General features: G+C 49.4%; 1 protein-coding gene across 1 annotated transcript in view; it reads right to left on the bottom strand.

Annotated features, from left to right (window-relative positions):
* Positions 1 to 1,276: 1,276 nt before the first annotated feature.
* Positions 1,277 to 12,882, bottom strand: part of Rgs9 (regulator of G protein signaling 9) — a 73,743-nt gene continuing 62,137 nt past the window's right edge. Inside the window, exons 17-19 of the mRNA XM_028865244.2 lie at positions 11,259 to 11,376; positions 2,963 to 3,447; positions 1,277 to 1,671 (exon numbers count right to left, since the gene is read on the bottom strand). Of these exons, the coding sequence (XP_028721077.1) occupies positions 1,521 to 1,671; positions 2,963 to 3,447; positions 11,259 to 11,376 (754 nt within the window). The 3' untranslated portion in view covers positions 1,277 to 1,520. The remainder of the gene's footprint in view (positions 1,672 to 2,962; positions 3,448 to 11,258; positions 11,377 to 12,882) is intronic.

The raw sequence follows: 12,882 nt of genomic DNA, 5'->3' as shown, positions 1-12,882 counted from the left end.
ACCCTACAGTCCCAGCCAATGGCCATGCACAGCTGAGGACTCATGCAGGACCACTCTCAGGCCCCATATGACTTCCCTAACAATGACAGACTCAAGGATGCCCTAAGATGGCTTGTCCAAAACATTCTTGGAATTGATCTGTCCCTGCATCAGGACCAGTAGCCCTTCCCTTCTCCCCCAAATCCCATTCTGTGATGGTTAACCTGCAATATCAACTTGATGGAAAAGATACCTCTGGGGTGGGAGGGGGGAGAACAAGGGAATCCGTGGCTGATATATAGAACTGAATTGTATTGTAAAATAAAATAAAGATACCTCTGGGTGTATCCATGAGAGGAGTTCATGTTAAATAAGAGTTTAACTGAACGTGGATGACCATGGGCAATGGTGCCCCATAGTTTGGGGTCCTGGACTAAACAAAAAAAAAAAAAAAAAAGAAAGAATGTGAGCGGAGTACTACTGTCCAGCTCTCTCTGCTCTCTGTGTCCTGACTGTAGACATAATGTGACCAGCTGCCTTGAACTCCTGCCCCCATGGTCTCTCCCCTATGACCAGCTGCGTCCACAAACTGTGAGGCAAACTAAATCCTTCCATCCTTAAGTTGCTTCTGTCTGGTGCTTCGTCACAATAACAAGAGTGGCAATTACGGGCTGGGGAGATGGCTCAGCAGTAAAAGGCCTCGTTGCTCTTCCAGAGGACTCAAGTGTGGTTCCCAGCACCCATATCAGACAGCTCACCAGCACCTACAACTCCAGATGCAAGAGATCCAATGCCCTCTTATGGACTCTGCGGGCACCTGCACTCACATGTGCATGTCCTCACAGAGAGTCCCACACATCTACACATAATTTTAAGAAAGGAAGGAAGGAAGGGAGGGAGGGAGGGAGGGAGGGAGGGAGGGAGGGAGGAAGGAAGGAAGGAAGGAAGGGAGGGAGGAAGGAAGGAAGGAAGTAAAGAAGGAAGAACAGCTCTACTATGCCTGCTTTACCCTCCTTAAACAAAGCCTGTCTTGTGAACATCCTAGAGAAACCTGTGTTCCAAGTGAGCCTTGCCCAAGCTACACCCTTTCTGTGCAATGCCACCCTGGGGGACTGCCGTGGACCTTGATTAATGAAATCGTCATGTCTAAACCAGTTCAGACGGAAGGGGAACTCTTTGAAGTGGCTCCGTGTCCCCTTACCCACAAAACTGAAGACATGAGTTCAACTCACAAGCAATAGGTTATGAACACTAAAATAAGCCCAGGCATATGCCGGTACCTCAATCCAAGAAAATCTCCAAATGACACTTTTATTGGTTTTAAGGCAGCAAGGGATGGCTTCTGGCCCACATGCCTTTCTGGCCAAGCAAGGGAAAATCAGGGAAGGGGAAAAGGTGGCCACTGGGAGTCAGGCAGAGCACATGTCCCTGCACTCCATTCCAGTCCTCTAATCCCATTCTAATGCACTTGGGTTTGAGAGCAAGTGTGCCCCAGGTCTGATGGTGTCTGCCAGGACTGTCTTCCCGGCCCAAGGCCCTGCTCAGCCTGCCTTTCCCTCGGCCAGGCTCTCCCAAGGGCAGATGACTTCCTTTTCCGTGGTCTGGTCACCAGACTCCCCGGCCCCGGTGTCATCGGAGTCCATCAGGAAAGGCCCACTGTCAGTAGGGATTTCCATTTTGATCTGGAAAAAGCTTCAGACACAAAAACAAGTGAAGAGAAAGGGAGTGTGGGTAATCCCCACATGATCCCAACAGTCCCAAAGACTACCATGCCAAGAACACCAGCCCAGGGTGACAGGTGCAGCCAGTGGCTCTGGAGTCTCCTTTGACTGGGGCTTATGTTTTTCTGTTGAACTGAAAGATCCCAAATGTGCTTTCTTTTCAATTTTCAGTTTGTAGGGTCTTGATGAATTCTGCCTGTCCCTGTCGTGTTGGCATACCAGTATTTAATCCTCGATCTCTTTAAACTGTCTCTTGAGGACACTGGAAAGGCAGCCTTTGAAAAGCTCTGTTCCCACATGAAGTGGGACAGTGGCCTCAGAGCTAGAGCATTTTCTCAGTAGAGCCAGCTGAGGGAAATCAACAGGCTCGTACCAGAGCCTCATCATTTCCGAAAGCAATACAGCTGACCTCCCTCCTGCTCCTCCAAGCCACACAGGCAAGAAGGGGACAGTAGCCAGTGCTCCCTGCTGTCCCCACACTCACTGCACTGAAGAGGTCACACTCTCTGGGTCTCCATGGCAATCTAAGACCTCTGCCTAACACTTCTTTCTCCCAGCCCAGGCAAGATCAAATATAGGACTGTATCAATTGGTTTTGGGGTGACTCTGATTTTCCCTCCAAATCCCAGGAAAGATGAAGCTGCAACTTGACTCTGAAAATCCAGGCACTCTGAAAGATTCCTCTGGGCCTCTGCTCTGCACAGAGTGACTACCTCAGGGCACTTGGGGGTCTCAGATTTCAGACTTTTGGAGCTCCCCAAAATGGAGTTTAGAGGAGCTACTGCTCAGTTGGAAGTTGATACTCATAATCTTAGGCCACCACAAGAACAGTATCTTTTTGAGGCCCTTTATAAGATAGCAGGCAGGTGTCTGTGAGGACCAAAGAGGCCATGGCACTCAAGGGATGGGATGGAGAAGGGCAGGAGCCCCTGGGGAATCATATCTTAGGGACGTCATAGCCTGTGGTTACTGCTGAGGCCCTTACAAATGTAGTGAATTTACCTGACTAGTAGTCTTGGGACAGGGTAGATGTGTGGAGGAGAATGGGTAGAAAAAGAAAGCTGCCCTTGTACCATCTCTGGAGGAGGGAGAGATGATGGGACTGAGTTTCCGGGGGCATTCGGTGGCTTAGAGATGTGTCTGCTCTCCACAATCCTCATTATCAGCCCCATGACTCCATCAACACCACGAAGCCACAGTCCATGGCCACACCCACACCCACTGTCCACATGCACACACCACCAGCCCCTTTGGCTTCTTACTTGGCTACTTTCTTGGGCTTCAGCCTGGGTAGCTGTTGGCCCATGTCCCCCAGAGGCTGCACCTTCCCGTGGGAAACAGCAGGGCACTTGGGTGAGAGCCTGGCAAAAACTGGGGACGCCAAACAGCCCCGCCTCAGAAACCTTCCAAGGGACAGAGCCACACGGGCCTTGGGAGGGGCCCTGGGTTGGCCGTGTGGTCTTGAGTGGTCAACAGAGCTCTCGCTGCTCTCAGTGACTGAGGGCCCACAGTTGGCACCAGACCAGCTGGCTTCCCCCTTGGGTTCCAGGCCTGAAGAACTCTCCAAGGCCACTCGGATGGGCGAGGGGCAGATGGCGATGCTGGGCCTCCGGATGAAGCGACTTGGTGAGGGAAAGGGCCTCCTGGGAGAGCGACAGGATGGGGAGAAGGGGCTGGAAGGAGAGGGAGGCACGCAGGTCCCTGTATACACGGCCAGGTGGGGGCTGGGAGCCAAGTGCTGACCTGGCTGTGGAGAAGGAAAAAAGAGAGTTCAGTGAGGAGTCACGTCTCCAGCCACCAAGCTGATGGGCTAGTTCAATCTCCTTCCAATGGCACTGGTGCAGACCGGTTCTGGCCGCCTTCTGGAGGTACCTGTGAGAGTGGTATAGCCATACAAAGGCCTCTTGCCAGGACTCATCTGTCACAAAGTGACGGTCTTCCAGTCCTGGGATGCTGGAGTGTAACCACGCTGAACTTGGTTACCCCTCAACTCAAGTCTCCCAATGTCCTTCCTACCCCATGTCACCTCTTCTTCATTGTTGACCACAGCTTTAGGCCTGGAGGCAATTTGACGCCATGTTGTTGCTCTTTGGTGTGTGTGTGTGTTTGTGTGTGTGTACTTTGCTGGAAATCTAACCCATGATTTTGCCCAGGCTAGGCAAGTGTCTTACTGCTGAGCCACACGCCCACCTGAAAGGCATTTAACTTTAACACGGCAGTGCAGGGGGGGCGGGGCCTGCAACCAATGCCCTGTTGAGCCTCCATGTCTGAGACCACACCCCCACCTGTGTCCACCCTGATAATGCTATAGGCACTCCAGTCCTAGGACCTGCCCAGGCCTCCCCTCAGGCTGGGCAAGGGAAGCTGAGGAAAAAGGCTGAGTGTAGAACCTGAGAAGCTTGCAGGAAAAAGGCAATTCTAGAGGAAGAGGTGATTCTGTGATTCAGAAAAGAAAAAGGAAGTGTCTCATTGTCCTGGTCCCAGAGTCCAGTGTGCTGGGGCAGAAGGAGAGGGTCTGGTATTTACTCAGCTCAAGGAACCTGAAGGAGCATTGTCCAAGTTGAGCAAGGAAATTACAGCTGAGAGCTCCACCCAGGCTCTTTATTGTCGTCTCTTCCTTTGCAGGCTGCTGGGCCTGCAAAGGTCAATGGGCATGGGCTGCTGGGTCCCTCCTGAAGGCCTTCTATGGTCATATACCACATGAAAGCCGGGCATGGCCAGAAGTTCTGAGGAGAGGTGTGGGTGGTGTCTTAGGGACAGCTGAACCACTACTGCTTCCTAGAGAGGCCTAGAAAGGACTACAATGAGGAACAAACCCTCTCTGCAACAACCACATAGATGTCTTGTTCAGAGGGCTCTGCTCATCCTTCAGACCCTAAGACTGAAGGAGGCTGCCCAAGCCCTGGGCAGGAGGCTGCTGACCTCAGAGTGAGGCCTGGTCTCAAGGTTCCTCAAACGATCCAGGCCCAGTGTAAAGTGAGGTACGCTCATGGACCGCTGACAGGAATGAGCTCATCTGTTACACAGCAATAGAAAACTAAGACAATGACTAAATGCGCTTCTGAGCTTACGTGTGTGACCCACGGTGCTCCCTACTAACACGTGTCACCAGCCTATTGCCCATGTGGGTTCTATGTCCTGGAAAGTGGAATAAAATTATCTAAATGAGGAAATAAGCTCGAGTGGGGGGATATCAGTGAGGTACCTACTACGTTCACTTGAACTGCCTTGGAAAGTGTCACAAACTCCTGAGATCACCCCACCTTTCGAGATAAGAAGATGGAGGCTCCTGGAGATAAAGGGACTTAACCAAGATCACATGGCTTGACTACCACTTCCTCCTCTTTCCCTCCCCCCTCTCCCCCATCTCTCCTTCCCCAGAACCTTCCCCTTTTCAGGATGAACAAAGCAGGAGGAAGGTGGCCACTGCCTTCCCTTGTTCCCTTACCTGGACCGAGACGTCCCTTCTGGGCAAAGGGCCACTCTCCCAGCTGCTGTACGAGTTTGGAGTCTTGTTTGTTTGTTTGTTTGTTTGTTTGTTTGTTTGTTTGTTTTTCTAGCTCTTTCTCACTCTGTTCCTCCCATGGAGACCTGGGCTTGTGCTCTGTAGCCCAGCCCTCTACCAATGACATGAGCAACAAGCAGTGGCATGCAAGACACGTGGCGAAGAAATGCGACAGGAAACAGACGAGTGGAGCCTGATTTGGATTTGTTGTGAGCAGCTTGTTTTATTGAGCGAGGAAGCCAAGAGAGGGAGAGCAGGAGCGTGAAATGAGGCGGTACATTAACAGGGAGACACAATCACAGGGTGTTTCATGGAAGACAAAGCAGATGGCTCAGCGTCTCTACTCATTTCTGTTGCATCAGAAACTGGCTGAGAAATCAAAGACCTGCGGCCACACTCAGCATGCAAGGACCCAGGCCCCCTTCAGTCTCCTCCCGTTGTGCCCTTCCCCTCTGCTCCAAAAGCAAGGGAAGTTGGTACCATAAGGAAAAGTCAGCTTAGGTGAGGACATCACTCTCTGGTTGGTCACGCCACTAACGCAGTCTGGCACAAGACCTTCCTAGCTGGAACTGACCCTCACTTTGGTCATAAAACTTGGGGTCACAGGCCTGCCGGTCACTACACTGTTACTTATCGGTCTATTCTCAGAAGTTGTATAGTTAGAGGCTATAGAAATCTACTGTATACTTCAAATATAACCTAGTGCTGTCTAGAGAGTGCAGAGGATGCTGAGTAGAGACGTGAGATGGTTTGGGACAATGATGATTTAAATATCCCCAAGGTAATACTTAACAAGAAAGGATAGTGGGCGACTGCGTTGAACGACTCTGACAGAAGAACGCAATGCTTCCTTCCAGACCATGAAGCGTCTGGGGGGTGTAATGGCAATAGTGGTAATGGTGGTGGTGATGGTCACGGCGATGGTGAAAATAATGGTGATGGTGGTGGTGGTGGAGGGGATGGAGGTGGTTATTCCAACGGTGAGTATGATGGGAATGGTGGAGGGGTGATGGTAATAAGGATTGCTATAATTGTGTAGTGAGGGTGATGATAGGGGGGTGATGATGATGATGATGATGAGGGTGATGGTGATGATGATGACAGTGGTGGTGGTGATGATGATGATGACGGTGATGGTGGTGATGATGATGACGGTGATGGTGATGATGATGATGACAGTGGTGGTGGTGATGATGAGGATAAAGATGCTCATGGTAAAGATGATGGTGATTTGTGGTGATGATGATGATTATGGAAATGGTACTGATGGTAACGGTAAAGATGATGAGATGATGGTGACTGGGATGTGATGATGATGGGGATGATGACAATGGTGATTGGTGATGATGGTGGTGATAGCAGTGATGATGATGATGATGATGATGATGATGATGATGATGATAGTGATGGTAAAGGTGATGGTTGTGATGGTGAAGAGGCGGCAGCGGCCAGCATTTGCTGAGCATCTGTGATGCACCAGGCATGGCTCTAAGTACTTTACTCTCATTTTCCTGCCCCTGCATCTTGTATCTTTTACTTAACATCCATAATGAGAGCAATGATTTCTGTAAAAGCCTAACAGGAAAATAGAATTCCACAAAGGAAATCCTAGACCTTATAGAATAACCTAATCTAGCATAGTTAAACTCCACGGGCACAGAAGCTTGTTATGTGGTTCAATTCTAGCATTAAGAAATGAAGATTGTGTCTGTGAACGATTTAAATATAGCAACAATATTATCTAAATATGCACTATTTTGATGCCATTTGAAATACAAATGGGCCCGAAGGGGCCGCTGTTAGGTTTGCTCCTAGTGACAAGTTAACAGGAGACCTTGTCCCCATTAGAGCTGCGACAGCCACCACAGATGCTCTTTCAACACCCTCTGGCCCCTTTGCTACCAAACCTGTGAATGTCCTTGTGGATCTCAGGACTTGGGATGGCACTGTCAGACTCTGACACCAGGGACGAGGCAGGAGTGAGAGAGGAAGAGAGCTGATGTTTGGAGCTGAGGTACAGTGATGCCGCACAAGCATATGAAGTCCTGCAAGCCGGATGATAAACAGAGCCTTCCAGGATGGGTGGTCCAGGTTGCCCATTGGTCTTAATCACGTACACCAACTACCAAGCCCAGGACCCCTCTAGTCTCCTTAAAGTCTCCACCCTTCCATAAGCTAGTGGTTCCTACTATGACCTCCCAAAGCATCATGGGGCTTCCCTATAATTCAGCTGGCCACACTCTTGTCTTTCCTGTTAACTGTGAGCAGGCAGTGGGGGCCTTCCTCCTCTCTTCTTCCTTGTGCCCCTAACCCAGGCCCTGGCTGCAGCACCTGCACACTGCTTGACATGTCACAGAGGCTGACTGTCACTGTGGAACGCTGAGTGGCTGTGACACATAGAAGGAAAAGGTCCTGAAGCCTGGCTCTTCTTTGTAGTTGTTGGTTGAGAAACAGTCTCACTGTGTAGCCCTGGCTGTCCTGGAATTCACATGTAGACCAGGCTTGGCCTCAAACTCATAGAAATCTGCCTGCCTCTACCTCTCGAGTGCAGGGTTTAAAGGTGTGTGCCGATATGCCTGGCCTAAGCCTTACACTTCTAATCACACACATGCCAAAAGCTTCTCTCAGGCCCAACAATTCTCTCCAACTCTCAGCAACTCTCACATGCTGCACACAGACAGTTTCCTAATCATATGCTCTCTCATGGTATAGCCATTTACACCCATGCATCTTCATCAACCATGTGACAATAAAGTCTACTTTGCATATTTTTATCCCTTCATGGACCTCACATATATATTTTTCCTGGCCTCTACTTGCACACACACACACACACACATTTGTCATGAATTGTTCATCGCTGCTATCCAGAGTGAAACCATTTCTCCTGCACCTTCCTTTGTGTGGAGATGTTCAGACCTTTATTTCTTCACTCACTAAACAGCAAATGCTCACCTACTCTGTTTAATGCCTGTGACTCTCACTGATGGCAGGACCTTGTAGCTTAGACACTGAGTAGATTTCCATGTGCATGGGAAAGAACCTGAAACAGGACACCGGCCCTCCAGAGCATGAGAGACTTGAGAGGCACAAGGCTGGGGAGTGGGGTGGCAGATGGGTAGACCCGAGATGAACAGGATCTAGGCTCTGGTGCCTGGAAGAGCTCATGATGGACTCCTGTGAACTCCTGTGGATCTACTGCTCTGGCCACCACGTAAGCTGCGAGCCTGATCTCAGCTCATGTGGGGTGATGAGAAGGGACAGCAAACATTCTCTGATTTCATGCTTCTCAAACTTTCCCACTAAAGTAGGCCAAACAGCGGGAGAGCCTGGTAAACACGCATCCCCCAGGAGTCTTAGAAGGGCAATGCCTGAACCTGCATAGCGGAGCATGAAATGACTTTGATGTCTCCAATGGTAGCCTTAAAAATTCATGCACATTTTGCATTCCATTTCATAATATATTTATGGTTGTTTTAATGTAAATTTTTAAAAATTACCTAAATCTCCTCCCATTCTAAGTAGTCAAGTGAAATTGGTATCCCAGTTCTGGACCTGATCCTGTGACAGCCTCTCTTTCCACAATGACTAAGCAGAGAGGGCCTGTGAGTTGCTCAAGACTACATGGCTTGTGTTAGAACTGGACCAGGGCCCAAGAGTCTTCCTCAGAATCCAGAGTTCTTTCCATTCATTCATTCACTCATTAATTCATTTGTTCATTTATCCAGTCACATAACACACATGTATAGAACTTACTAAGTCTTGGGCACTGGACTCCAAGAGGGAAGCTAGATTCTGCCCTTCCCCTCATACCACTCATTTATAATGGTTCATCACCTGAAGCCTCTGCCTGGAGGCTCCAAAATTCTCCGAAAGAAAATGCAAAAAACACATCTCTGGTGCCATCTCAGAGTAACTCATGAAAATTGGGAAGCGTCTGTTCCCCTCTGGAGCTGGGATTATCTTGCTAGCACTAAACCAATGACCACAAGCTACTTATATTGGCTTAGACAATCTCCAGGGACCTGGCCCTGCCCACCTCTCCCACCTTGTCTTTACATTTCCTCCTCATCCACCGGGCTCCATCTACCTGGCTTTTCAGTTCACTTCAAACCATTTCCCACCTCTGGGGCTTTGTCCTTAGAGGTCCTCTCTCTGTGGGACGTTCTCGTTGCTTGTCTACATCCCATGACAAATCTTTCTCATCTTCTATTCCTGTCGTTACTTCAAAAAGACTTAAGTCTACACAGAACACAACTTCCTTATCATGGTATCATACCCATTTCCTTAAAACTTAATTCAACAGGTTTTTAATCCTAATTTTAGTTAACCATTACTAAAGTGAACTCAATTCTATACCTTTCCCTGTATCCATATAGTTTTCAATGGGACTCTGACATATTTTTACTAAAAAGAAAAAAGTCTATTTCCCTGTTTCTTCCCCTCCACCTCTGTGGACACAGGGTCTTATGTAGTCCAAGCTGGTCTCAAATTCGTTATGTCTGTAAGCATGACCTTGAACTCACAATACTCCTGCCTTAACTTCCCAAGATCTGGGATTACAGGTATACACCACCACATTTGGTTTAATGTAGTGGTGGGGATTGAACCCATGACTTCATGCATGTGAGGCAAGCACTTTACCCACGGATCTGTTTCTTCACTCCTTTAATCTAGGAGGAATCTGTGACTTTCTCTGGCCAGGAGAAGACGGATGAGGCCATGGAAGGCCATATGCCTCTCTACTTTCCCCCTCGCAACTCTGCCACCACCCTCAGAGCATGCCTGGGCAGGGCTGCTGGAAGACAAGGGGCACCTGAAGCAGAACAGACGTGTCCCACGTGTCCCAGCCCAAGCGTCTGTGAGCCAAACTCCAGACACAGGAGAAAATGCAGCCAAAAGCAACAGAGCCACCGAGATGACGCCGTGTGCATGAACAACAAACGCTTACTATTGCAGGTCACTCTAGCTTGTGGCCTATACTGCGCCACCAAGGCTACCTGACTGTTTCGTCGCTTTGGTCAGTCCTAGACCACAAGCTCTCTTAGAGAAGAAGAATGTCACTTTTGTTCATCCAAGCCCTGCACATAGAAAGTGCTCAATAAATGTGTGGAAAGTGTGTGCTCCTGCTTTAGAAGACTGGTCTCTTACACTGGTCTCTTTCTCTTCTGCACACAGGTATGCAGTGTTACTTATCTTCAAGAATGACCTCATGGGCCTCAAAGCCATGAGAGGAGCTGTCCTCTCCCCTAAGTACTGAGACAGTCTAGCCTACAGTGATAGGGAAAGGCAGCGCCAAAGTCTATTGCCCAAAGTGTATCTGATACTCACAATCCCTCCTCCTGGATGCAAACATCAGTGCCTTTGTTCTTTAACCACAGAGATATCCTCAACAGGACATGTTTCCTTGCCTTCTCTGGACTGAGTCTTTCATTCCCATAAGCTATTTATCCATGCATTATATACAAGGGGATGGGAAAATAGGAAAGAAGTAACCACAGCTAAGAACAAGCTCACTAGGAAATGTGTCCCGGCAATGGCTTCCTAGGCAGGTATAACAGAGGAAATCAGGGATGGGTCTTACAAGAGCCCTGTGGAGGGAACTCAAGTTGCTTTGGAAGTGGCATCTGAATTGGAGAGATAGGGGTGAGATTTTTAGCAAAGCTATTCTAAACAATACTCCTCAGAGAAGTAGCCTTGGAGGCTGGAGGGTCGGTTTCTTGAGAAGGTAGCACACAATGTGGCCCCTTTACCTATGTTTCTCACCATAAAGCGATGTGGGTGGGCACTGATACTCACTCATGTGACAACCCCCTGTCGACACCAGCCCTGCTCCTTGGTGACTTGGAGTAGGAAAACAAAGCTAAATACTCTTGATCTAGAAGTCCACTCTGAGCCCTACATTTTGCTGATGGAGAATGAACCTTCTAAACACTAATTCTTTTGGGGGTGTTGCCTCCCCCAGGTACATGCCTCCCACCCCAGGAACCAGAGACTCATTTAGGAGGCAGCTCCCTTTTGAGTTGGCTCCTCCGGTCCAGCTTGCTCATGACCTGGGTGATATCCACGGTGTTGGCCGCCTCACGAGCTTTCTCTTCCTCTTCCAACTGCCTCAGGATGACAGGGCTTGGGCTGGAGCGCAGGTGACGCCTCATAAACGGGAGGGTGGAGCTACAAAAAAAGACAGGCGAGTGGTTGGTAGAAAACTACACGGCCTGCCTGGTGACATTGGCATGTTACGTGGAGGTTGGGGCTAGAAGATCACAACTGGGACATGTCCTCTCACTGTGCCAGTGATCTTCCAAGAAGACCTCAGAACCATGTCCAGCCTTAGTTCTTTTCCCCTCATGGAGGATGGGACCACAGTGAATACAACCAGATTTCAGGTGAGAGCCTAGGAAGGCTCTTTGGATAATGGTGACAGACACACCTTCTACAGTGTTTAGAAGTCAGTTTGTTATGTCAATGCAAGATCTTTAGGATCTCAGTGTTGTCTTCTCTGCAAGATCTTCAGAGAAGAGGGCTCAGTGGGGTGGGATGATGGGCCCCTGAGAGCTTGAGTCTTGAGGAACAGTCAGGGCTCAGAGTATTTGTTTTCAAAGACAAGGTGTGAGGGTGTGGTGATAGCTCCCCTGACAGCACATGGACCAGAAGTTGATCCCCAGAACCGTGGGAAAAGCCCAGTATGGTAGTGCACAATCGTAGTCCCAGTGCTGGGAACAGAGACTGTGGAGTGCCCGGGTGCTTGCCAGCCATCAGGCCTGACCTATGTGATTAGCTCCAGGACAGTGAGAGGTCCTATCCCCACCCCCCCAAAAAAAGAAGAAGAAGAAGCTGGAGGGGTTGGGGGAAGAAATAGCCCCTAAGGTTTGTCCTCTGGCCTTCACACACATGTACACACTACACCACACACCACACACACCACACACACACACACACACACACACACACACACACACACACACACATAAAGAAAGCTGATCTGCCCCAAAGTCCTGAGCCGGTGCAAGTTTCCTCAGTGGATTAGTGGGCTGCAGTCACCCTTCACATGCTCCATCTCATGATGAATTAGAAACTTCTTCGGGAGCCAAACATGGATTCCTGTGACCAAACTGACTCCCACACCCTAGGAATCAGGACTAGGTTTAAAGGGCTTAAGGGATGAGCGGAGACATACAGCCTCGGGATGGGAGGGGGTGGATTTAGGGAGCTAGCATTTCTGCAGCAGCAACAGACTAAAGACTGAGGACATACCCCGAATTTCTGGACTGTGGAGGTAGGATGCTCTTGAAAGAAAGAGAGAGGGAGGGAGGGAGGGAGGGAGGGAGGGAGGGAGGGAGGGAGGGGGAGAAAAAAGAAAAGAAAAGAGCACTGGCTAATGCCACCAACTCTGCCAAGGACACGTTTGTGCTTTGGCTTTCAACAGCTTTTCTTATACCTGTGAGCCATGGGATGAACTCCCTCTGGAACACAAGTCAAGTGCCACACTGTGCGAGCACTCGCACCTGTTCTCACTCACTGTCGGGATGACTGCATTCCCAGACTGTGATGTCCCCTGCCAAAGTCAAGGACTCCAGCAGAGGTCTACTGCCATCCAAGGCATTCAATGCCCTGGCTGTGCCCAAGAAGGATCCTCTCTGAACTCCCATGCCTGCCTCAACTCATAAGACAATCCAC

This window comes from Peromyscus leucopus, chromosome 8b (genome assembly GCF_004664715.2).
Source record: "Peromyscus leucopus breed LL Stock chromosome 8b, UCI_PerLeu_2.1, whole genome shotgun sequence".
NCBI classification, from domain to species: Eukaryota; Metazoa; Chordata; class Mammalia; order Rodentia; family Cricetidae; genus Peromyscus; species Peromyscus leucopus.
The sequence above is the reverse complement of the archived record's forward strand: the minus strand, read 5'-3'. Positions and strand labels throughout refer to the sequence as shown.